This window comes from Muscardinus avellanarius (assembly GCF_963383645.1).
Source record: "Muscardinus avellanarius genome assembly, chromosome: 9".
In the NCBI taxonomy this organism is placed as follows: Eukaryota; Metazoa; Chordata; class Mammalia; order Rodentia; family Gliridae; genus Muscardinus; species Muscardinus avellanarius.
The window spans coordinates 84,160,594-84,188,259 of NC_137795.1; the positions used below are offsets into that span (position 1 = coordinate 84,160,594).

The window sequence follows — 27,666 nt, forward strand, 5'->3', positions numbered from 1 at the left end:
CCTCAGCTACTTAGGCCCTTTGCAACTCAATGAGACCCTGTTTCAAAAAAAAGAATAAAATATAGGGCTAAGGGTCTAGCTAAGAGGTAGAATGCCCCTGAGTTCCATCCCTAGTACTACAAGCAAGCAAGTAAACAAATAAACAAATAGAATTTTTCTGAGACTATATCCATATTTGAATGATAAGAATACACAAATTAATTTTATTTCTATTATTTCTATAGTTAAATCATATCTATGCCATTCAAATTTATAACAAGGTATGTTTTAAAATATGATACTAGAACATGCTAGTATGGACATTCCTTAGGGGCCACTGAAGAATAAATATATTAAAGAAGAAAACAAGGACATTTTAAAAGATGAAAGATGTAAATTTGCATCTTTCTCTTTGAAAATTTAAGCTTATTATTTTAAGATATGCTTGTCTGTGAAAAATCTTAAGAGTACAGCTTATAAAATATTTAATGTACCATGCAAAGTAATTGAAAGAATGCCCAGATTAACAGTTATTATAATATATTTGGATGTATTATGTTTATATTTATTACTTCCTAGGTAATGTGACAATATAAAATAGCATTTATGTGATGATGTTTTTATTTAAAGATGTTCTTTAACTTTGAGATTACAGAGAAGAAAGATAAGTGGGAAAATATAGTGTGTATATACAAGTGTATAGTATATCCTTTGGGTAGGAGATATTCTACTACTATAGTCTTCCCTCTTTCTTATTTGCATTTATATAGCCCACAGCTAAATGGATTTTTTACTTTTTGTTTCGGCAATACAGAAATAGGCCAAGGATGAAGACCAGACTTGTCAGAACTCTCATGTAGCTGGGTGAATTAGAGCCCTGACGAGTCTTTAGTGGATTCTAGAATCAGAGCGTATACATACTCTCTGGAGTAGAAAAGAATCCACTGGAGGATTCTTAGCCATTTAGCCTGGGTCTTGACCCAGGATGTTTGTATCTCAGAAGTATCCTTAACCTTGATCACAGTGCTTTCCTGTAAGCTGCTATTATGAATGGTATCTTGTCTCTCTTGCTAAAAATACATACTTTGAAAGCTAGCCTTCAACAGCCTAAGGAAAGATAACAGAGGGAGAGGAACAGAGTTTGGAGACCTTGCCCAGGGGTGTGGCTTATGCTGATTTTTAAAAAATACCTTTATTGATGTCTTGTAATTATGCAATATACTTAGGTATAGAATGATAGGAACAAACCTGCACCCAGCACTTGGTACATTTCCCTCCAGATCCTACTCCCTCCCTCCGCTTCCTCATACATATCATTGAGACTGGTATTCATAATTTCATATATGCATATAGCATTATTTAAACTTTTATCTTCATTTTTTATTATGTCCTCTTAGACAACAGATTTAAGTGACAGAGCCTACTTTTTTCTTAGGTTACTTTTAAAGACACTTAATTTGCAATTGCCCAGAGTTGCTTTTGCTGCTTAGTCAGTCTATAAATTGGTGTGAAAACATTAGGATTGGTGTGTTAATTAAAATATATTTTGCACAGCTGCAGTGTCCCAGGAGTAGGTCCATGAAGGCCCCTTGGGTAGCCCCAGTTTCCCTCCAAGGAGCAGGTTTTTGACCTCTGGTGGCCCAAGGGTCAGTCAATTCATATTCACAGACAATATAATGGGCTCCTCCAGCTGTACTTCTCCCTGAACCATTTATATACCAAGTGTTAGAGCCTTTTGCTCTTTAAGTATCATATCATATACTCTTAAGCATTTAAAGGAAGAGCAAACCAGCATTTGACAAAGTGAATTCTTGTTAAAATAATACATAAGAAAAATGAATTATGCAAGTTATCTAATATACAAATAATGCAGAAAAGTCATAAGAAATTTTTTCTTGTGCAATTCTGTCAGTCTTGATATTACTCTGTTTAAAGACCGAAAAATTAGCTAAAAATGTGAGAAAAAGGTTGTGGGTGTAGCTCAGTTTTACAGTACATGCTTATCATGCAAGAGACCCTAGATTCAGTCCTAAGCACACATGTACACATACACATGTGTGCACACAAGTGAAAAAGAAGGGAAAAGACAGATAAAGAAAAACAAGGGAAAGAATGAGACCAGGGCTACATTTCATCAAATATTTAAAATTAAATTATATCTTGAAGCAGCACATAGTTAAAACTAAATATATTAAAACCAAGATAAAAATTTAGGGGTGCAAAGGGAGTCCTGAATCTATATGCCATTGAAATCTAGAACAAACAACCCTTGTGCCATCCTGGATCCTTGCCCTCAGTGCCCTTGTCCCTGGGTCATTGCTCATAGCTTGCCAATTGGTTAAAAATGCAAGAAAGTACAACAAGGCATCTGGAAAGTCCATTCCTTTAGGGAGTGCATTAAAGTCTTATTATAATAGTAAGGCACACACTCCTGGGTGGAGATTTAATAGGTTAATGATACATAGAATGTAGGAAGTAGCATAATTAGGACATGTGAGGACAAAGTAAAGTACCAAGGAAAACTGGAATAAAATTGTGTAACCATGCTGTGACTCCACCTCTAACTCAGCCCTCTAGCTACTGTTATTCTAGAAGTGTTAAAACTCCAGGCCAAGATGAAGTGACTCACATACTCTTTTGAAATCACGCACTCAAGATTCCCATTCTCAAGTGTGGATCACATAGTAAATATTTTGCTCTGCTACTCATGCCTGACTTGTCCTAATTATTTTTTGTGACCTGTTCAGGAACCTGGAAGTTCCAAGTAGAGGTCTCCTCTGCTCCTTGGAGTGCCTCCTTGGACTCCTGTATAGTGACAAAAGCATAATCCTTCTATATCTCTTGCCATATTCAATATGTTTCTAGAGCCTACTTTCCAAACAACTTTATTCTCTTAGCATTTCTCAGTTGTATTATAGTGACCTCCCAAGTTCTCTTTCATTTACTAACACCTGGCAATCAGCAATCTTTCTAAAATTCATATTTGTGTACAGATGGTTTACTTTACTGTTTTGATTAACTCTTAATGTCTCAGTCAACATTCTAACTGCTATAATCCAAAGGAACTGACCACACAACTAGGAGAAAGGGAAGATTTATTTGTTTACAGTTTCTAGGAGGTTCTAGGTTCAGTCCATATGAAGCCAGGGTCTATTGATCTCAGGGAATGGTGGGGGTGGCAGGGATAAGAGAGAGACATCATGGAGGCCAAAAGCAACAGAGAGCAGGAGACAGCACCCAAGGACACACCCAGGGACCCTTTCGTAGTAGCCAAGGCCCACTTTCAACACTGCTACCTTGTTTCTGTGAGGGATAGAGGAACATTCTGAATCCAAATGATTACATGCAAAATTTGAGTAGTTCAATCCAGCATACACATCTATATATACACATCTCTTCATAGATCGCTACCTACTCCAGTTTCACTTTGTAATCACTTCTGCTTTGATTTCCAACTTTTCTCTTACTGGAATGCTCTATATACTCTCCATATTCATTCCAGTTAAAAATTTATGCATATGCATGTTTATTTGTAATGGATGCAGTTTTCCATTTTGGGGGGATAGGAAAAAAGTACTCAATAGCATCAATTGTCAATTAATTTGGAATCATGTCATAATTCCAATAAACATTGAATTTTGAGAAAAATGTCTTATTTATGAATTTTTTTAAAGTGGCTTAACCTCAATATGTAAAAATATACTTAATTGTTTTATTAAAAAGTGGTTCTTGGTTTTTAAATTAAATTACATATGATAAATGTTAGATATCTTGTTTATGAATTTTTAAAAAGTTGCTTAACCACAATATGTAAAAAATACACTTGTTTCTTTTAAAAAAGTGGCTTTTGGTTTTTAAATTAAATTACATATGATTGTTAAGGTTATATATAGAACCTCCCCTAAAGAGCTCATATATCAATGCTCAGAGTTGCTGTGGTTAAGTCATGAGTGTTGAAATCTAATCAGTGTGTAAATTCTTGTGATGGGTTTACTGGGTGTTAACCTAGGCAGGTGGGGTGTGGCTGTAGAAGTTGGGTTTCTGGGGGTATGGCCTTAGGGGCTATGCTTTTGTCTTTGAAACTCCTTGCTTGCTGGCTCTCTCTGTTCTAGCCTCTATAATGTAAGGGAGGAGACTTGCTCTTTCTCTCTCTGTGCTTTCCAGCTCCCTGCCCTGAGCTCTGCAGATATGATTTGGCATGACATAACTGAAACTCTGAAATCTCCAAAAACTGAGCAAGTAAATCTTCCTTCCTCTAAGTTTTGTGGTCAGTTTTCTTGTAGTATAGCAGAGAGAATTTTTACTGAGACTCTGACCCATGAATAGGAAGGAGGACTGTGCAGCCTTATACACAATAAAGAACTCAAGAAAACATGCTGGCAAAGGCTAAAGCAATTGTACAGTGTGGCCTATAGAATGAGTTTTCATTCCTGACAATTCATATTTTCTCTAGTTTGATAGCAAATTTTTAATATGATGTGAGTCCATTTATACATTACCATATCCAAATATAGGTTAACCTACTTAATCTTGGCATGAAAAATCTTATCTTTATTTTTTATGATTTGGTACTGGTAATTGAACCCAGGGGCATTCTACCTCTGAGCAATACCTCTAGTCATATTTTTAATACTTATTTATTTGTATTTGTTTATGATACTGAGATTTGGACCCATGGGCATTCTACTTCTGAGCTATACACTCAGTCCTATTTTATTTTTAAAACAAAGTTATTGTACATTGCTGAGGATCTTGCTAAATTGTTGAGGCTGGCCTTGCACTTGAGTTCCTTGTACTTAGGATTATAGGCGTGGACCATTACACCCAGCTTCTGCATAAAAAAAATCACCATTTATTTGGTCAAAAAGGAAACAAGTCTAAGATGACAGAACAACAGAAAGGAGAGTTAAGATTAATTTAAATCTGAATTTATTTGAATACCAGCAGGGACTGATCCCAGGAGAGAAGGAATTTCCTAATCAAATAGTAGTTGATAACTTTAGATCTCAACTTGTTTTTACCATATCAAGGAGAGTGAATTCCAAAGAGAGGACACCAGAGAAAGAGAGAAGGAAATTTATAAGAGCATTCGAGGACAAAAGTTGAGCACACATCTGTAATCCCAATACTTGGGAGGCTGAGACAGGAGGATGACATGTTTGAGATCAACCTTAGCAACTTAGCAAAACTCACAGTAACCTAGTGAGACCCTGTTTCAAAAGAAACAATGCCAGGTGTGGTGCCGCATGCTTGTAATCCTCGTGCTTGGGAGGCTGAGACAGGAGTATTGCACAGGTTCAAAGCCAGCCTCAGCTACTTAGTGAGGCTCTCAGCAACCTAGTGAGACCCTGTTTCCAAATAAAATAGAAAATGGTCTGGGAGTATAGCCTGGAGGTAGAAGGCCTCTAAGTTTCACCCCTAGTACCACCAAAACAAACAAACAAACAAACAAACAAACAAAACAATAAAATAGAGCTTGGGGTGTAGCTCAGAGATATAATGCCCATGAGTTCGAGCCCTAGTACCATAATGAAAATTAAATAAACAAGCATCAGAAAAAGTTCTTTAACAAGAAACAGATGAGAAAGATTATATGACTCTATCAAGCACCATCAAGTAGAGAAGAAACATCCTACTGCTTCTGAAAAATTGTAGGCTTTCTTTACACATTTTTTTTTGTGGTACTGGGGTTCCTGAAAACCCTTCTACCTCCAGGCTACATTCCCAGACACCTATTTTTTATATTTTTATTTGGAAACAGGGTTTCTTAAGCCAGCAGGGCTGGCTTCGAACCTGAACAATCCTGTTTCCACCTCCCAAGCCCGGGGCACATCGTTTTAATTCCTACATCATTTCTATCTCCATAGGCAAAGCTTTCACTTAACACTATTTCCTTTCAGATTTTGTGTGTGTGTGTGTGTGTGTGTGTGTGTGTGTGTGTGTGTTAGTGTGTGTTACTGGAGATTGAACACAAGGCCTTCCATATTTTAGGCAAACACTCTTAGTGTGTGTTACTGGAGATTGAACACAAGGCCTTCCATATTTTAGGCAAACACTCTACCTCTCAGCTGTATACCTAGCTCTTTTTTGTATTATTTTCAGACAGAGTCTTGCTGAGTTGCCCATGCTGGCCTTAAACGTGCAATCCTCCTGCCTGAACCTCCTGATCATAAAATATTTTATCTAAATTTCAAAGTTGTAGTCTCCTAAGAGCTTTATGTTACCTAACACAGGACTCTGAGTAAGAGGACTGTAATTTCAACCTTAAAGAGTCAATTTAAACCTTTCCACTCTTAGTTCCTCCGTTTTAAATTTCTTTCCCATCTTACACAGAGAATGAGAAATGTAGTGGTGTTAAAAAAATTCTATAGGCCAGAAATGCAGGTGTATTTCAATTCAAAAACATTTTAATGCTTTGTTTAAAAGTTTTATTTGAAAAGAGCCACAGATTGAGGTACTAAACTTTTCTGTAAAACAAGTTATATAAAAAACTAAAAATTGTACAACTGTCTGTGAAACTTATATGACAAAAACCTATTAAACATAAAAGTTTATGAATATAATTTTACTATGTAGTTGTTTTAATAAAACAGAAAAAACCTTGTGTTTATAGCTCTTACATAAGCAAAAATGAAAATATAAACAAATATATATATACTAGCATAGAGCAAACCATAAGATTATACAATTAACTTAGTATGATTAATGATATTGCTTGCTGAAAGTCAATTACAGGTATTGGGTTTAGAGTAGGAAGACATTGCTTTTTTATACTGTCCTCTACTCAATCAGTTACTGTGCACCTGTTCACATAAGTATCATATTTCTATACTTAATTAGTATAATGCTTTGTAGGATCTCTTGTTGTTATGCTAGGAAAAGCATATCCATCAAGTGATCAAAAAAGCCAATTGTAATAAGATGATAATAGATAACTTTAAGGCTGTACTTTTCTCCCCTTAAAGATAAACTTGCCATCAGAGTGCTAATTAAATCTATCTTGGCTGGTCATCTAATTCAATTATTACTGCATTTTTGGAACAGAAATATATTTTTGGTGCCAATGAAGTGATTTGGCAAATCGACCTGTAGGATGGATGTAGTATAGTTCATCTGAGTTTAATTTCTCTGCATTTCCAAGCATATTGTGATAAATCAATTTTCTTGCCACTTTTCTCTATGCAAAATATGTTAAAATCTTAGTTCATTCTGGATCTTTTATTTGTTTATTTTTGTTTTTCAAAGTGTCATTTATTTTTTAAAATTATTTTTAGCTCATTAATGTTTTTATTGAAAATGTTATACATTTAAACTGTGCTTGGTGCCCTCTACCCCCCCCTCGCCCCCAGTATCCCTCTCCCTCCAACAATGAGTGTCCAGGTTAACCATGCTATATTCATACTTCTACACAGATTTAGGTGTAGCTCCTCCATTAATCAACCTCAGCCTTTTTCCTCTCCTATTCTTCCATTTTAGCTTTGCTGAGATTTCCCCTCCATTATCTGGAGTCCCTCTGGTATCCCCAATGCTCCCTAGTTTGGGTATATTAGAGAAAACATATATCCCTTCTCTTTCTGCGCTTGGCTGATCTCACTTAACACAATGTTCTCCAGATCTTTCCGTCTTCTTGCAAATGGCATGATTTTGTTTTTCTTTATAGCTGAATAGAATTCCATTAGGTGTAATTTCCCATAATTTTACAATCCATTCATCTGTTGATGGAGACCTAGATTGGTTCTAGATTGGTTCCATATTTTGGCTATTATGAATTGTGCTGCTATGAACATAGGTATGCATATGTTACTGTAGTTCTTTGATTTCAGCCCCTTTGGAAAAACACCCAGGAGTGGTAGAGCTGGATCATATGGTAGACCTATTCCCAGTTTTCTAAGGAATCTCCACACTGATCTCCATAACAGCTGAACTAGTTTGCACTCCCACCAACAGTGTAAAACAGTTCCTCTTTCCCTACATCCTGGTCAAGATTTGTTATTTGATTTCTCTATGCTTGCCACTCTGATTGGGGTTAGATGGAATCACAGTGTGGTTTTGATTTGCATCTCCCTGATGGCTAATGATGTAGAACATCTTTTTATGTATCTATTGGCCATTTGTATTTCTTCTTTTGTTAAGTGTCTATGCAGTTCAGTTGCCCATTTCTAGACTGGGTTGTTTCTTTTGCTAGTATAGAGTCTCTTGAGCTCTTTGTATATTCTGAATATTAGCCCTCTATTGGAGTGGTGGCTGGTAAAGATCTTTTCCCATTCTGTAGGCTTTCTCTTTAGGTTCTCGGTGGTTTCCATTTGTAGAAGGATGAAACTAAATCCTTACCTCTCACCATGCACAGGAATAAACTCAAGATGGATGAAAGACTTAGAAATTAGACCAGAGACTGAAGTTATTAGAGGGGAGCATAGGCTCAACACTCCAAGATATAGGCACAGGCAGTAACTTTCTGAACAAGACCTCAAAAGTGCAGGAAATTACAGCAAGAATTAACAAGTGGGATGGCATCAAACTAAAAAGTTTCTTCTCATCAAAGGAAACCATTCAGGATCTTTTAAAGGCACTAGATTTTCATGTGGTATGACATCAACAACCACTACCATAGTAACTAGTACTATAAACAAGGGCAAAAATATTGCCATATTAGATTATTAAATGTAGGTCTTAACTATATCATTAAAATGACAGGTTAAAATAATTTTTTTAATCTTAGAAACTGGAGGATCCCCAAGAATGTGTATGTATTTTAGGGGCAACAATGCTATTGGAGAGGATCAGAAATGCTATAGAAAACTTTGTGTGATATATACTTATAAATTATAAACAATAACTTTGCTAAAGAATCCTTTTTCTTATCATGGAAAAATAATTCCATGATTTAACTGTGGTGACCTGATTTCTTTTCCTCTAGAGGAGAGAAAAACAACTCTGAAGACTGGGTAACTAGAATTCTTTGGCGAATTAATTCATGAGTCATAAAAGAGGACAGTTAAAGCAATAGATCCAGTGTAGCTGGTTGTTGTATAATGCCAGCTACACTCTAAAATTGAAGCATTAGATTTCTATCCTCTCTGAAGGCTAAGGAATGGGAAGGAATATATATAATCCATAACGCCAGCTTCACAGGCACCCAAGTTTAAAGGAAAAAAATGTGATATTAAATGATGGGTCTGAAGTTTTAGATGGTAACCACTGATAATTCCGGTAAGGAAAAGTCAAACTTAGAGAGAAATGTAGTTGAATCTTTGAAAACTTTTCTATACATGTCTGATTCCAAGCCAAATGATTATCCTGCTTTGTTCTACTCTAATTCGAGAAAAATCAAGGGTTTATGAGACAATAATTAATAATTGTAGGCATTCAGTGAACAATAATTGTAGCTATATCATTATCATCCTGCAGGGCAGAGTTTGAGAAAGTCTGCTTTAAGTTCTTCTTCCAAATGTTGACAGTAGTAGTTAAAGATTAGTTCAGAAAGACTGTGTAAAATTGAGGGTCAAGGAGATCAACTCTAAAATTGAGGATAGAATTTCTTGTTTCTGTCCTCTCTGAAGGCTAGGGAATGGGAAGAAATACATATAACCCATAATTCAAAGATGTGCTATCTCGATTATTGACTACCTATAGGGAGTGCAAGAAGGAAAAGTTCTCTTAACTCTTAGAGTTGCTTCCCTCTTGAATAAATGTATATATTGGGCAAGAGTGGTGCGTCTGTTGCAGTTTCCAATAATAAAAAGATTAAAATGAACTATGAAATGCGCTGAATGTTACTGGATGGATTTAAGGTGGTGTTTCCCCAAGTAGTTTGTGTGAAGGGCAATACAAAAAAGAAATGAAGAAACTCAAGACAACTTTTCTGTACACAGTTTGGGAAACACCAAGTGCTCTATCAAGCTCTCGGAAATGCACAATAAGTATCATTTATTTTAAGTTTTTAAGTTAAAAGCAATTTTATTTGTTTGATTATTTTGGTCATCAAATGCTAAAACACTTTATCTGGTTATTTGAGTTACCTTTTTTGAGTAGCCTTTTTGTTTAGTTGATGCATAATAGTTACACATAAAAGATAATAGTGGGTTTCACTGTGGTGTATTTGCAGATATGATATTAAAATGAGCTATCTTAGCATTTATAATACCTTTTGTAATCCTGAATATTTTTCTGATTTGTTTTAATCTTAACTGAAATATTTCTAATATAAATGAAAGTCCATAAGAATATTATAGACCCAATTACAGTGGGAGACTTTAAGTAACCTTAATTTTAATAAAGAATAAAATATTTTTTCATTTAAAATATGGTTTTATGGGTTGAGTAGTCCCCAACAAGTATGTTGAAGTCTTAAATCCCAGTTTCTCCAAATGTGACCTTATTTGAGAAGATGTTGTTGCAAATCTAATGAGTTAAGATGAGGTTGTACTGGCGTAAGGTGGACCCTGACTCTAACACAACCAGTGTCTCAGCAACTTTGAGCTCCTGTGATTGAATACAAACAATTGGGTAACTTATAGTCTACAGAAATTTGTTTTCTAGAGTTCTGGAGTCTAGAAATTTGTTTTCCACAGTTCTCAATCAAGGTAGATGCAGTGTCTGGTGGAAGTCTGCTTTATGACTCACAGATCTTTCTTGCTGTGTTCTCATATGGGAGAAGAGACAAGCAATTCCCTGGGGCATCTGTGTGTGGTACTGGCACTAGAATACTATCTTTTTAGGGATTAAGATTTCATCATAGTGTGGGGGGGACAAACATTCAGATCATGGCCCAGATGGGCATCGAGAGAAGGTGGCTATGTGCTGAAGGGGTAGATATTGGACTGATGCATCTGTAAATCAAAAAATGCCAAAGATTGCTGGCAAACACTGGAAGCTAGAAAGGCGAAGGAAGAATTCACTCCCACAGGTTTTAGAGGGAACACACCACTGCTGATGCATTGATTTCAGACTTTATTTCTAGAACCAGGAGACAATTGATTTCTGCTGTTTAAAGCCAGTCTGCTTGTGGCCTTCTGTTACAGTAGCCCTATCCTACTAATACATTGAGTACAGATCTGTGTAGAACAATGCGATAACGGTTAGGCACGTGTGAACATTTTATTTTAAATTAGTTCGAGTTAAACTTAATTCAAAATTTAACTCCTAAAGTAGGCTATTTATATTCTGCCTGTTCAGTCATCACATGCAATGAGCAGATATTGGGTGGGGTAGATAAAGAGCATTTCTCAGTATAGGCTGTTCTATGGCACAGGACTAGTATAAAGCTGATTTTCAAGTGATGTGTCAACATTGAATTTCTTTCATGAATATGCCTATTCAAGAAAGTTTGGTATGGGAAAACAAAGTGGTTTGTAATAAGGCCATTTGGAATAGCTAGCTTCAATCGTTGTTCTTTCACATTGTGAGAAATCTTATTGACCTCCTTAAACTATTTGAAAGCAGCAGGCTGACCTCTAACAGAATTCCTTCCCATTAAGATACATTATCCTAGAGAGATATAATTTACATGGTAAAGTTTAAACATTTTAAATTTATTTATCTTCATAAAATCTACCTAGCAGCTCCAACAAAAATTTTTTACTCTGATTAATTTTATTGTTTTGCTTTTTTTTTGTAAGCTAATGATGTCTAACACCAGGTTGACATGAGGGCTGTATCTCTTTATGGTGTTGAGCTTAAGTGGAGAAGGAACACATTAAATTTAAAACTGCACACTAGAGATTCCTTAGGAAGCCACAATTTCCTTCTGACAGGGCATCTAAATTACCTCATTAGTGCACTACTTTCGAAGTAATATAAGTTCATCTCGATTTTTTAAAAAAATCTTTTTTTTTTTTTGCTTTGGAGTTTTTTTTTTTTATTTTTTATTGGTGCACTGTATTCATACATCATAGTGGGATACAAACTTTTGTAGACATACATGCACACATCGCCCAGTCAGCCCCCACCCGATCCCCACCCCGTTCTCTCCCCATCTCTCCCTCCCATGCTTGGCTTAGTGGTTGACATCTAGTATTATAGCAATTTATCCAAAATTAAAAATGATAATCTCACATAACAGTTTCATTTGTCTGATACCAAGCTTTTGATGACTTAAAGATAACATTTCAATATTTCTTTTGAAAAAAATCTTTTATTGGCTAAGAAAGTCAAATACTTTGTTATCGACATTATTTATTTTATTCCCCTTGAAGCAAAACATCACATTGACAAGCATATTTAGAGTTATTTATAGATCATTTAGAAATACTATTAGAAATTCATGCTTCTGACATGAAAACAAGTACTGAATAAATATAATGGAAATGTAGTTACCCATTTGTACTATATTAAAAATTGACCTTATACTTTTGAATACCACTGGTCAATTATTTTAAACCCTTGTCCCAAAACATATTTCATGAAATTAAGCAGATTGGTTCTAAATATATTTGCACTCTATAGTCTCTGCCCAAGCTCTCAGAAATGGAGACAGAGTGTCTCTGATCATGTGTTTCCAGAGAGAGCTAATTTGCTGAGTAATAAAGTGGACACACTTATAAAACAAACAATAAAAATAGAGAAGGGGTCAATTTAGAAATCTGTGTACAAATGTTAAGCAATGCTAAAATTAGCCATGGACAAAATAGAGCTCTTCTCTGGAGAGAAATAATTTTAGCCTTTCTTAATATTTGTACACAGATTTCTAAATTGACCCATTCATTGATTTTGTTCTTATTTTAATGTTAAGCTAAATTTGAGGATACTAAACACATTCTTTTCTCTCCTCTATTCTTGTCATGGTATTAGTATTTTTGTTTCCACAAATATCATTCCAACACTCCAGATGATATTAATAGGAGGTAAGGGGAGCTTGGATGGTGATTAGATCTTAAGGAAGGAGCCCACACAAATTTGATTAGTGCCCTTATCAAAGAAGCCCGAGAGAGCTCATTTCCCTACGTGTTAAGACACAGTGTGAGGGGTACTATTAATCAGAAAATAAACCTTCATCAGACACAAAATCGATGGGCACCTTCATTTTGGGTTTTAGAGCCTCCAAAACTATAAGAACTGTTTCTATTGCTTTTTAAAAATCTCCTTGGTTTGCAGAATATTGTTTCATTAACTCCAGTATTACTTTAGAACTAAGACAATTCTGTCATCAGTGATACCCCTCTGATATTTCCTTATCTCTTCAAGGCTTCCTCTTTTCACTTTACTTTGAGAACTTCTGAAGATATTGAATCTCCATTCACTGATATTAGTTCCAGGAGGCCCAAGATGTCACTGTGGCTTTCTGGTGTAAGCAGGAACTTATGGAGAATAAATTAGCAATGGCCTTTTAGAGTAGGTCCTTCTCACAGCGGGTCCATGGGTCCTTGAACACATCTTGTGTAAACTCCCCAGTGTCTCCAGAATGCATAACTGAGATAGACATAATTAAAAGTTGGCTGAAGTCCCACATTTGTTCATGACCTGTGAAGGGAGGGCTTTTATGATGGGAAAGAAGAAGTGAATTAAACTGCTTTTACCTGGGGAAATAGTTAATGAAAAACAATGCCACATCCCTGGGGGATTTCAGAGATTATTAGCACCACTATCAATGACTTAAATGATAGAGGGGTGGTAATTCCTACCCTATACCCATTCAATTCTTATTTGGCCTGTGCAAAAAAACAAACAAACAGATGAATCTTAGAGAAGGACTGTGGGTTATAAGTTTAGCTAAATGGGGATTCAAATTGCAGCCTGTGTACCAGATGTGGTTTCATTGCTTGAGCAAATTAACACATCCCCTGGTACCTACTCACCTGGTATATAGCTATTTACATCAAAGAAATGCAATTTTCTCCCTAATTGCTAATAAGACTCATCAGAAGCAGTTTTATTTCAGCTGGAAAGGCCAGAAATATACCGTCAGTCTCCCATTATAGTAATATGTCAACCCTTCTGCCCTTTATCATAATTTAGTTAACAGAGATCTTAATTGCTTTTCCTTCTCACGAGATATCACAATGGTCCATTACATTGGTGACATTATACTGATTGAACCTTTTGAGTAAGAAGTGATGAGTACTTTAGACTTGCTGGTAAGGCATTTGTGTGCCATAGGATGGTATCAATCCATTTTATGTTGCTATACAAAATATCTGATGCTAAGTAATTTATTTTAAAAAAGAAGTTTATATATCTCATAGTTTTAGAGCCTAAAAATGCAACATCAGGTGGCCTATCTGTTTGGTCTCTTGAAGGCCCTCATGGCTATGTCAAAACAGGATAGAGACGTGAAAAGGGAAATGACCATGTATAAGAGGAACCAAGTACACAGAATAGCTTCCATTTCTAATAAAGCTACTAGAGAGCAAGTGATCTCAGGAGAACACACTTCATGAGTTTAGCAAGTCAACTAATTTTTTAAGGGTGACACCCCCATGGCCTAACTGTCTTCCTAACCCCATCTCTTTAAGTTCCTACCACTACCATACCACCTTACTGGGTACCAAACTTACAGCAATAGGTCTTTAGGGGATACATTCAAAACCATATCCCAACTACAGCATGTGAAAAATGCATCTGAAAAAAAATTCCAGAGGCCTTTTACTATGGTAAATTTCTGCTGTAGTCAAATTTCACAGTGGTGTGGGGCATGTTGTCATCTTCCTTCTAAGGTAAACAGAAAGTTGTAGCATCTGGCCCCTTCTGCACCCAAAAGAAGCACGATACCTAGTGGGTCTCTTTGGATTTGGGAGGCAAACAATTCTCATTTTTTAGCATGGTATTCTGGCCTGCCCACTTACCAAATTACCTAAAGAGCTGCTAGTTTTGAGCGGGTCTCAGAACAGAAGGCTCTTCCACAGGTACAGGCTGTTCTGCAAGCTGCTCTGTTTGTGGGTCCTGAAATCCAGCAAAGCCAATGAAGTATGAAGTGTCAGTGGAAGACAGAAGTATGAAGTGTCAGTGGAAGATGCTGTTTGGAGCCTCCTGTAGGTCTCTGCAGGTGAATTCCAATGCAAGTTGTTAGCATTTTCAAGGCAAAATCCGATCATTCCCTGTGCACAACTTTTTTTCATTTGAGAAACAACTTTTGCACTGCTATTGGGTCTTAGCAGAGACTGAATGCTTAACAGTGGGCCACCCAGTTGTTGCATGATCTGAGCTGCTTATGATGAACTGGGTATTACACGAAAACTGAGCCATAGAGTTGGCATGCATAGCAATACTCCATCATGAAATGCAAGTGCTATATGTGCTCCTGAGAAGGTCATGAAGGCACAAGCAAGTTACATGAAGAAGTGGCCAAAGCGCACATGGTACCCACTTCTGCATCACTTTCTTTTCTCCCCAAGCCTACAGTTATGAGCTCATGTAGAGTTTGCTACAGTCAGTTGACAGAGGAGGAAAGACTCAGGCCTGGTTTATAGATACTTCTGCATGATAGGCTGGCACTACTTGAAAATGAACCCCGCTCTAGAAAGTCACTGAAGGAGAGCAGTGAAGCAAAATGCCCCCATTAAGCAGCAGTTTGAGGAATGCACTTGTTCACTTGGGAAGGAATAAGAAATAGACAGATGTGTTTTTATATGTCAATTTATGACTGTGGGCCAAGATCTGGATGAATGGCTAGTGACTTGGAAAGAATAGAATTGGAAAATGGGTGACAAAGAAATTCAGAGAAGTGTATGAAATATGTGGATGGAACGTTCTAGGTGGACAGAAATGTGAATCTGTGTTATTTCATGTTATTTTGGTGATTATGTAATAATTACCAAAGAGTGATATCAGCAGAGGATAATTTTAGTAACTAAGTAGCTGGGATTATCTATTCCATGAATATCAGTCAGCCTCTTCCTATAACCACCCCTGAAACTGCCCAATGGGCTCATAATCAAAGTGTTCATGTTGGCACACATGGAGGAAACATTAAGAACTCAGCAATGTAGACTCCCATTCATCAGGAATAACTTGGTTGTGGCCATTGCTGAGTGCCAAACCTGGCAGCAGCAGAGACCAACGCTGAGTCCCCAGTATGGCACCATTCCCTGTAGTGATCAGCTGGCCAGCTGGTGGGAGGTTGATTGTGTTGGACTGCTTCCATCAGAGAGGAAGCAATGTTTTATCCTCCTGGGATAAGCACTCACTATAGATGAGGATCTGTTTTCCCTGCATGCAATTTTTCTGACACAGCTGCCATCTGTGATCTGTGGACTTAGAGAAAGTCTTATCCACTGCCATGGTCTCCCCACATGGAATTTCTTCTGATAGGGAACTTAGTTCACAGTAAATAAATTTGGCAATGCTCTCCTGCTCATTGGTTTCCCATCATCTTGAAGTGGCTTACTTCATCAAATGATGGAGCCTTTTCAAGACTCTTAGGGTAGAAATACCTTGTAGGGCTGGGGCAAAGTTCATCATCATATGAATCATGTGGTTATTTCTCCCATAGACAGAATTCATGAGCACAGAAATGAATAGTATAGACCTGGGAGTGGTACCATTCACTATTACCCCTAGTGACCCACTTGCAATTTTTAAAAAATTCCTGTTCCCATGACCTATGCTTTGCTAGTCTAGCAGTCTTTGTTCCAAAGGCAAAAATTCTCCCCATCAGACATTACAATGACTCCATTGAACTAGAGGTTAGGATTGTTCCCCAGGCACTTTGGATTCCTAAGGCCTCTGAATAAAGAGGCATAAAGGGACTTACTATGCTGGTTGGGGTGATTAATTTTATTCACAATGGAGATGAGAGAGAATATCTAAAATACAAGAAAGAGATTTACTTGGGAGTAAGTCAGTATTACTATAACCTACAGTTAGTCAATGAAAAAATAAAACATCCCAATCCACACAGCACTACTAATGGCTCAGATCTTTCAGGAATCAGAGGACATAACCATGATTAGCTGAGGAATAAATAAACAGGTGGTGGAAGAGGGTAGTGATCAATACCACCTATGAGCACATGGCCAGTTAAATAAATGAGCACTATAATTGTCACAAGTATTCCCTTCTTATTTTGCCATAAACATATGTGAAAATACATGAATAACAAATATGTTTTCTTTCTTCTTGTAGTCTCTTGTCACATAACATAATCGATACTAACTTTGTATCAAAGTACTTAAGCACTATTAATTTTATTTTATAGGTGTGTGTGTGTGTGTGTGTGTGTGTGTGTGTGTGTGTGTGTGTGTGTAGTACTGAGGATTGAGCTCAGGGGCATTCTGCCAGACATTTTTTAATTTTTGATTTTGAAACAGGTTTTCACTAGGTTACTGAGAGTCTCACTATGTTGCTCAGGCTGGCCTGGACCTGTGATCTTCCTGTCCCAGCCTCCCAAGTACTACTGTGATTATAGGCATGTGTCACCATACCCAGCTTTATAGTTTTTAAGTTACTGGTTATGAAAAGTAAAAAATATTCAAGAAATTTGTCTCTTCTTCTGGGAAAGAGACTAATATGGTTTTGGTTGCAAATAGGACAGTTATATCAAATTTTAGATTGAATCCTAACTTGACAAGATGTGGGCTTGTATGGGATTAAATTTATATATAAACTTTACTAACCATAAGGTTGATTAAATATTATTCTGAGTATTTATGTAAGGCTCTTTTTGGATGAGTTAAATGTTTAAATTGATAGACTAAGGAAAGCAGATCAATCTCTCTAAATTGGAAAGGTCTTAAGGCTCACATTCCACAAAAGAGAGGTGATTCCTTTACTGTCTTTGAGTTGAGACATTATCCCATCACCCTCGATTTTCAGACTCAACTGAAATATGAGTTCTTCCTAGGTCTTCAGCCTGCTGGCATTTGGACTGGAAAAGATGAGTTGTTTTCCTGGTTCCTGGGCCTTTGTTTTTGTACTAAAACTACACCTCAGCAATCCTGGTCTCCAGACTGCTAAGTAAAGGTTTGGGACTTGTCAGCCTCCATGATTAAATTTTAACACTCCCCCTTTTCTTTCTTTCTTTCTCTCTCTCTCTCTCTCTCTCTCTCTCTCTCTCTCTCTCTCTCTCTCTCTCTCTCTCTCACACACACACACACACACACACACACACACAATCTTGGTTCTGTTTATCTTAGAACTATACCAAATATGATTTATGAATGATATTTGGAGTAAAAATAACAAGAAATAAATCAGATGGATAAGCCACCCAAATCCTGAATCACAGGTATGTGCCACTATGCTTGGTCAAGTTTATTATCTTAATAAGAATGTACAAGGCCTTGGCTTAGTGACACTTCACAGAAAAGAGACCTATGGTATTTGGATAAATAAAAATACAACTGAACCAATGATGTGACTAAACTGCAAACAAAACACCACTAACCATGTGTAATGTAATGTTTACTATTTGTAGAAATAAAGTGTCTATGTCAAGGTAGCTCATGGTTTTACTGTTGCATATTTTATTATATATTGTTTAAAGATTTGGAGATATTTAACTATGGATAAGACAATTAAAGACACACCTGAAAACTTTCTTCAAACATTATGTCCTCAGTCTATGGACGAAAAACTGGGAAAAAATGAGTGAAAGTCATAAATGTGACCTTACTCTTAGAATCTTCTAGAAAACTAAATAACAGGGTGAAACAATGGATTGACCTAGGAAAGCTAAATAGGTGTGCCAATCTTCATCATTGGAAATAATTAAGAAGAGGGTGGTTAGACACTGTTCAAGAGGATCTGGAAGGTTGTAGTGGCACACACCTGTAATCCCAGTACTTGGGAGGCTTGCAGTACTAGAATAATTGCAGGTTCAAGGACAGCTTCAGCAACTTATAGGGACCCTCATCAACTTAGCAAGACCCTGCTTTTAAACAAAGAATAGGGTTGGGGTATGACTTGTAGATAGAACACCAGTGAATTTAATCCCCAGTGAGACAGACAGAATAGGGTTGGGGTATGACTTGTAGATAGAACACCAGTGAATTCAGTCACCAGTGAGACAGACAGACAGACAGACAGACACACACACACACACACACACACACACACACACTATCTGGAAGGAATTATTCAATTGGCTGGGAGTTAAATTAGATGACTTTTAGCTATCTCCCAAAGCTGTAAAGTTCTGTGATTTCAGATTTAAATAAGTTGTGAGCCAGGCTGGAGGTATAAGTGAGAAATAGAATACTCCTCAGTTCAATCTCCAGTAAAACACACATACACACACACACACACACACACACACACACACACCAAATAAATAAATTGTGGTCTGTTTGTGTACTGGGGGGGCACTTCAGTGATACTGTCACTTAACTCTCATAGCATGTCCAAAAATATAATTACACAACAATAAACTAAAAATCTCATTGAATAACTATTAACATAATAAATTGTTGATTTTTGTAGTCATGTAAACCTAGAGCATACAATATTTTATACATATAAACTTTTCTTTGTAATGAAAGGTTTACATACCATAAAGATTTAGGATGGCATCTATATATTGAATCATTTTAGCCATCGAAAAATAATACCTAGGCTAAGGCTATTGGACATTCATCATCCTTTCACCACTTTAAACTTCTACTATTTTTATTCTTTTGCTTCTTTTCACTTTTTTGCTGGAGAAATCATCATTACAATGATAAATTGTGTTCATATTTTTCCAAAGTTCTTGGAATACTAGTGCTTGTTCTGTTGTACTCCTGGGAACTCTTCTTATTTTTCTTCCTGTCAATGCATTCCTTATAATAAGAGGTTAAGACTAAAATAGCTCTCCTTCAGAAATGCTCAAGAGCATATTTAATTTAGTTCTTGTTCATAAAAGTTAGTGGGTAACTAGAACAATATGACAAAAACTGTGTGCATGTTCTTCTTGATATTATTATCCCAGTGACTTTTTAAGTATTTGAATTTATGAATCTGAGATTTAATAAGACTACTTTACCATAGGTTGGTCAATAATACATTAATAAAATGTCTTATATACAGTATAGATATCTGTTGAAGTCCTATCAAAAGCAGAGAGAGTTGTTTTCTTACTATAATAAGCAAAGTTTTTGAATGGGAACATTGATTCCATGACATCTTTTGTCTTTCCTTAACTAGCTATTTGTTTTTGTTACAACTGTGGCCTGTTAAGGTTGGTCAGAGGAAGTCACCAGGAAACCAACACCAGGTGAGTCCCTTAAGTCCATTGGAACAGTGGCCAAAGACTTTTCCTTGGTTGAACCAGGTTAAAACTCCAATGACTTAAACAAGACTCCACCTCTTTAATCTTCTATTCCTATACCTGTCATTAATATATTTTTATTTTATAAAATAATTATAGTTATCCTCAAAGCTCTCGAACCTCTGCATGATTTACAAAGATATGATAAGAAGGCCATAAGCCTTACAAAAGAAAAGACAGGTACTTTTTTTTAACAAAGAAAAAGCAAGTTTCATTGCATTAAGTTTTGTTTTGTTTCAGTATCTCTGTTTTATACTTTTGCTGGTGCGTTATAGTCTGATATCAAAGTGAAGTTCAGAGTGATGATGACATATATGCAAATAGCACTTGGTGGGCTAAAAGTTTGAATAGAATACATTAGCTCCTGGAAGTTTTGAAAGCCTTTTTACTTCACTGGTGGGGAGTGGGTTTTATCAACTCAATTGCTTACAACTTTCTTTTCATTTAGTCTTTGTGTGAAAAATACAATTAATACTGTCCTAAATAGTTCAAGCTGAATTGAAGCGTCTTTCAGATACATAAACCTCTGCTTTGAATAAAAGCCTCAGTATCATTAACCTTTATAGTTTCTTTTAATTTTTAATTCTCCTTAATTATGTGGACTAAATATATGTATATTCATATATATATAATATCCTAGAATATGTTTATATGTAATATATATAATCTAGTTAGAAAAGTCAGTCCACATAACTTTTGCACTCTAGTAGAATTCTTATAAGGAGAAAATCAAGCCTTCCTGTGTGTAAAGGACCAATCTCCAATCTCCAAAAAGTTCTGTATGAATGTATGTTTCTTTTGGTGGTACTGGGGATGGAACCCTTCTACTTCTGGGCTACACCCCCAGACCTATTTCCTATTTTTATTTTGAAACAGGGTCTCTTAAGCCAGCAGGCCTGGCTTCAAACCTGCGTGATCCTCCTGTATCTGCCTCCCAAGCACCGGGATTACAATCGTGCACCACCATGCCCAGCTGAATGTATATTTTTAATGCATTGAACTTTGCTGTACAATTTAAATGCAACAATAAATTATTTTAAAAAACACTAATATTTTGTATTTAAATTTCAAATAACTAAAGGAAAAAAACTATGTTTGAACTAAAGGGGGGGGGGGACTAATTCTTTCCATCCTGCTGTCTGTCAACTTGCTTGACAGTGTTTGCAAAAATATTTTTTAAATTAAAAAAAATTCATTTTTTTACAATTAAGAGAAAAATTTCTTTATACACATCACAGAGTAATTGTAATCTGGGTTGCTAGTGACAGGAAACCATTGCTTGTGCGGTGGCTCAGTATTAAAAAACAGAACGAGGCCAACCCTAGTGAATAGACGTCCACACAGACAATAGCTATTTTTGTTCCTTTCTCTGGTACCAAGTGTAAGAGTGGGAGAAGGAAGACTGGCACCACAACAGAACCATCTTTTATTGCCATCTTTCAGCCTAAACTAAGGTATGTGTTTAATGGATTGAGCTGAAGGCACAGTTTTCTTTTTTTCTTATTCTCCTTTAGAAAAGGAATTTAGCTCCAGGAAATGCTATTAGTGTATATTTGAAATTGAAAAGGCAAAGGATTTAATGCCTTTTAATATAAGAAAAAATTGATTTTATTAAAATGCTTTCAGCTATTACAATACAAGGAGTGATTTATTACTCTCTGTATTAGGAATATAATTTCCACTCCCGATGTATTGATTTTTTAATGAATTTTGAAAGTGGAAAAAGAATCAAAGCAGCCTGCCAAAAGTCTTCTTCACCAGCCTTCTTAAACAGCACCAGGTCCATCATACTGACACAGACTCTCAGAGATTTTCTTTTCTTTTTGGTACTAGGGATTGAACCCAAGGGTGTTCTCCTTCTGAGCTACACTCTAGTTCTATTTCATTTTGTATTTGGAAACAGGGTCTTATTAAGTTGCTTACAGCCTCGCTAAGTTACTGATGCTGGTGTTGAACCTGTGATCCTCCTGTCGTAGCCTCCCAGCAGAGATGATTTCAAAACAGTATAAATTCTTTTTCTGAAGGTAGAATTATCCAATTAAAGATGCTTCTTAAATAACAAAAGTCAGGTCATAGTTTTCTAAACTATGTGTTTTGCTGAGTTGAAGCACGAAAAGTCAAAAATTTATAATAAAATAGACAGAGTTAAGTACACTGCATCCTGGAAGTGTTTGAAGGATTAAAACAAACTTTTAACATTATTGGGGTTCTTGTATGATATAGAAATTTCTATATTCATTGTAAACATGAAAAAGCTAAAAGTTAAAAAGTTAAAAGTTAATATTCATCTTTAAAAGCATCAACTGAATTGATTTAAAATTTAGAACACTTTTTATAATTCTACCTTTGTGTATATTAAATATGAACAAATTATGCTATTTTTTCATGGTTTTCTATTAAGAATATTTTTAGACTGTAGTGGATCTCAAAATAAATATCTTTGTAAAAACTTACGTTTTGGCCGGGCTTGGTGGCACACACTTGTAATCCCTGCGCTTGGGAGGCAGAGACAGGAGCATCGCGCTGGTTCGGAGCCAGCCTCGCTGGCTTAAGAGACCCTGTTTCCAAATAAAAAAGTATAAAAATAGGTCTGGGAGTGTAACCCATAAGTAGAAGGGCTTCCAGTAACCCAGTACCACCCCCCCCAAAAGAAAGCAAAAAAACGTTTTGGCTGTTTAGCCTATACAATGATACTCTAAGCACTGCATTTAATGTATAGCAATAATTATATGTATTTTTAGTAGTTTGTGGTCTGATGTACCTTGCAGTTTTACATATTATTCTTGTGTTTTATACCTAAAAATGAGCTGACTTTAGTCAGGGAGCTCATTGCAGAGCACTGCTTGATTATAAAGGCATGCTTTCTGAGGAACAGAAGTAGGCTGATTGTCAGGTATGCAGGTATGCATCCTGCTATTAGCAACCTTGTTATTTACCGAGGAATACAGAAGCATCATGAAAGCATGTTTTGCTAAGTGTCAGTCTTTCACACAGTTACCCTTGCATCTGGAGTAGTGGAATAGAAGAATAAGACAGGTTGTGAAATGAAATCTAGAAAAGATCCAAAGTCACTATCGTCAGTAGACTGAGGCTGACCTGGTTGCTGCTAAGCATAGACCCTGCGGTTCAGTATGCTTGGATTCAAATCTAAGTGCTCAACACCTGTACGACTTGGGCAGTGAGTTCATCTATTTGGACTTCAGTTTTATTGTCCTCATCTGTATAAGGAGGGTTGTTAGAGGCTTAAGGGAATATATCCATGCATGTAAATACATATATCTTAAAAATATATGTGATACATATGTACACATTAGTCACTTAATATGTGAATATATTCACTTAATTATACATGTGTATATAAATATGTATATATATGCACACTTATATACATACACATCTTAGAGCATCTTGGCAGGTGGTAAATGCTACTTAAATATATTAACTATTATTCTACTGCCTTATCATTTCTATATTTGAACTACTAGAGAGTATCAAAATAAAATGATATCAGGATTCCTTCATTTCTATGCTTTTTCCTTAAATGTTCAAAGGTTGCAGCAAATGTAACCGTTAAGAAGTTGAGTAAACACAGAATGAGAAGCCCTAAAGCAAGGTGCCAGCTAACAGACAGGTTAACGGCTTCCTGAATACATACTGGCTCTTTGTAGAACAGAAGAATTGTAAACTGGCTTTTGTTTTAGAGATGATGGACTGATATTTCATGCAGTAGACTGATGAGAGCCATCCTAACCTCTAGCTCTCCTAGTCTATTACTAAAATAGCAACCTCCCAAACAAAAATAAACCTGAAAAGATCAACACACAAGAATGTGGGCTTCAGATGGAGAGATGTTTGTCTGCTGGTTCACTGCAGTATCCATAGGGTCCAGGGAAGTGCCTAGCAAAGAGTGAAAACTCAGTAACTATTTCTTGAATTGAATTAATGAAAACCGCTCTTTCCATCTAATGGGATTAACAGGGAAAGCAACATAAAATGGCATGCTTTTCTACCTCTGGACAGATTTCTGCCCCTGAGAATGCTGGTGAGCCGGGCTAAGGAGCAGCATGTGAAGAGTCAGAGAGGTCAGAGAGCAAAGATGCTACTTCAGCAAGTATTACAGAGGTCACGAAGGGTTTGGTTCACAGGAGCATGTGCTGCAAAGTGATGCCACACTTAACTCAGAATCATGTACGTGCGCCACCCTCTGGATCTCAAATATTTTGTCCAGTATTGTTTACCTGATTTTTGCCCAGCATCTTCTGACTTCGGCAGGGAGTAAATGTCACTTAAATATTAACCACTATTATATTTCCTTATCGTTTCTATATTTGAACTGCCAGGGAGTAGCGACCTTAAATGATCTGTGTCTGCATTTACATATTTTTCTCCCCAGGGTTTTCAGAAATCTTTGACCTGTGACCAGATGTCATAAGGAACTTAAGAGAAATTCTCAGCAAACATTTTGCACTCAGCTGTGACTAGCTAAATATAATCAGTTTGACATGATCCATTTCACAGGTTTTTTTTTTTTATGTAGCATTACTTGTAATTTACCTCATAGCCTCAGAGACTGGATTAAAATAATTTAACACTCTTAAAACTCCATCTGACTTAATCAAATCTAAGTATGTATTCTATTCCCATAGCAAATAATTTTATTTTGAAAATAGAAAAGCATCCCTTTTTACAGCCTAGCCATGTCTATAATTTAAATAAGAGCCTACTCATGAATACACCTTGTAAGTTTTTCTAATTATCTAGCCAGGAAGGTAATAATCATCCATGGATAAGCTATAAGCAGTCTACTTGTCGTTCCTAAGTACAATAAAAACAGCAGATGACCTCAAAGGATATCATTAATTAATTAGACATGGTTTCTTAAAATGGTTTCCATCATCTCATTTAACTTTGAAGCTTTCAGATATTGATAAGTCACCAGATAGACATCATTGATTTATAAGGTACATTATTACATCAGGCCTGGCCCAAGGACTCTGGGCCCAGGAGGAAAAGAAAATGTTTACAAATGAACTGTGGCAGAAATATGCTGAGAATACATATCTGTAATCACGGAAAACAATTAGGCCTAATGTATTTAGAGAGAACATTCAGGTTCATTTTATTCCAAGGTACTGTTTGGAGGCTTGAGGCTCTGCGTAGAAAAGGGTTCTGAAGGCTTGGACACTACTGAAAGGGGTATAATTTAACTCGGCATTGGATGTATAGGGTAGACGTTTTACATTATTGCACAGTAACAAAAACTTACAGCCACAGATAACACAGGAATTGATCAAAATTAACACCCTTGGTTTTTAAGGCCGACGGACATTAGCAAACAATCATTTCCCAAGATGGTGATCAAATATCTTAACACAGCATCACCTGTTTGAGTTACTAGAAAAGAATTCTCATCTCAAAATATATTCCTACGACTTTTTTCACATTTGTCAACTTTTCTTCCCCATGTGTGTGCTAGACAGAGGCACTTTAAGAGTCAGGAACTCAATTTCAGAAGTACAAGATGTAGAGTTTCAACTGTCAGTAAATCTGGCAAGGAATCACAATGAAATTGGATTAGAAAGTAAACAAATCATTAAGTCAGAAATTTACCGAAATCTTGCAAAAAGCACTGCTCTCTGATTTGAAGACCTTTCATATTGAAAAAAGAAAACAATAATAATATCTGTCTCCCATCCACATACAGATAAGTGACTACTAACCACTTTCCGATGTTAAGGTACAATGGTTTTGCTGTTTGGACTTGTAAAGATTTTTTAAATACTGATGAGTTAAATACTTTGAGTTATTTTCAAGTTTTTAAAGATACTGTATTTTACATAGGTTCCTAGTAACCAGATAAACAAAAAAAACCACTGTTTTAATTGTGCAAAAATAAATTGCATTCATTTTTGGGATCCCAATAACTTTTTCCTTTTCCTTTTCTTTCCCTCTTGGGTCTTACTTAGTTGGTACATACTGCACCCGCCACAACACGTTGGAAAGTAGGTCCTGGTACAAACTAAGGAATATCCAACCAGGTAAATACATGAGGGTGATGAGACCCATGAAATTGAGCGGGTAGTGAGAATAATCCCAGGAGCAAGCCCCGCAGGTGCGCAGCCCCAGACCCCAGGACAATTCCCACGCATAGATGAAGATCACATAGATGGGCACCCGCTTCCAGGTGCCCCAACCGCGGCTGTAGTGCAGGTGGAAGTAGAGCTTTTCCACCACGAAACTGCAGCTGCCATACATGAAGAAGGACCAGAGCGAGGTGTGGCCGCTGGTGGCCCCGTCTCCCTGCCCCAGCACGTTAAAAAAGAAGGTGAAGAAGATCTCATCCAGGAAGCCATGCATCCCGAAGAAAAGAAAGCGGAGCAGGTCTGGCAGCCCCTGGCTGGGGACTCCTCCTCCGGAGCCTCTGGAGCCGCGAGGTCGTCGTCTCCGACCACCGGTCATCGCCGGGGTCCGGGCGCCCGGGGGGGCGGGCAGCGCACCCCTCCGCGGCTGCTGGCGCGGCCGCCGGTACCGCAAGCACAGGAAGCGCTTGAGAAACACTTGGCCGTGGTAGAGCGCCAGCACGTACTGCAGCGCCAGGTCCAGCGCCCCCGGCGCCGCCGCGCCCCCCGGCCCGCGGCCCAGGCCGAGCAGCAGCGCCTGGCCCGCGAGGGTCTGCAGCCCCACGTGGGCCGAGGGGTAGAGGAGGAAATTGAAGACGAAGACGCTGGGGCAGCGCGGCCGCTGCAGGTAGAGCTTCTCCAGGGCGAAGTGGGTGAGCGAGTGCAGGAGGCAGCGGTAGGGCGAGGAGAAGCCCAGCATCCGCGGGTCGGGGCTGCGGGCGAAGCGCCGCGCCGAGGACACCAGCACGTCCAGGGCGACGCCGTGCATGCCGTAGAAGTAGAGGCGCATCCAGGCTGGCAGCGCGGCCGGCGCTTCAGCAGTGGACAGCGGCTCGGGGCAGCTGGCGGCCGCCTCGCTGTCCAGCCCGCCCGGGGGCCCCGGGCGCCGCGCCTGGCCGCCCCTGGGCGCCGGCCCCTCGCTGTCCACGTCGCTGCCCGCCATGGGCTCCGAGGCTGGCCGAGCCGCCCGGCCGAGCCGCCGAGCCCCGCGCCGCCTCCCGGCCGCGGCCGGACCCCGGGCACCGCGCGGGGGGCTCCGTGCCGGCCCCGCCAGCCGGTGCGCCCCGGGGACGCGCGCCCCGAGCCCCCGCCGCCCTCACCCCGCGCGGCCTAAGGAGCAGGGAGCCCGGGGAGCGGCGCCGGCGGGTGCCCGCCCCATCCCCGCCGCCGCCTCTGCCGCAGGCTCTGCCAGCGTAACGCGAGCGGCCTCAGCCCTTCCCCGGCCCTCCCCATCCCCGCTCCGCCGCCCCGACCTCCCCGCCCCTGCCCGCCCGCCTCGCGGGGTCCCGCCCCGCTTCTCCTCCGCGCCCCTTCGCCCGCCCCACGCCCGGGTGCCGGGCCAAGCCCGGGCGCTCGCTGGCGGAGGCGCAGAGTGCAGACACCTAACAG

At 38.2% G+C, this 27,666-nt stretch overlaps 2 protein-coding genes across 2 annotated transcripts in view; one reads left to right on the forward strand and one right to left on the reverse strand.

Moving 5' to 3' along the window:
• SPAM1 (sperm adhesion molecule 1) overlaps window positions 1-24,590 on the forward strand; it is a gene marked incomplete at both ends in the record, with an annotated part of 89,895 nt that extends 65,305 nt beyond the window's left edge. The window contains 2 exons of the mRNA XM_080701220.1: window positions 20,035-20,104; window positions 24,552-24,590. Coding sequence (XP_080557346.1) covers window positions 20,035-20,104; window positions 24,552-24,590 — 109 coding nt within the window. The remainder of the gene's footprint in view (window positions 1-20,034; window positions 20,105-24,551) is intronic.
• A 1,526-nt stretch (window positions 24,591-26,116) lies between these two features.
• On the reverse strand, window positions 26,117-27,220 carry TMEM229A (transmembrane protein 229A; the record flags this gene model as incomplete). The annotated part of the gene is made up of 1 exon (XM_080701645.1): window positions 26,117-27,220. The coding sequence occupies one exon, from the start codon at window positions 27,218-27,220 to the stop codon at window positions 26,117-26,119; it is 1,104 nt and encodes a 367-aa protein (XP_080557771.1).
• Window positions 27,221-27,666: the final 446 nt, after the last annotated feature.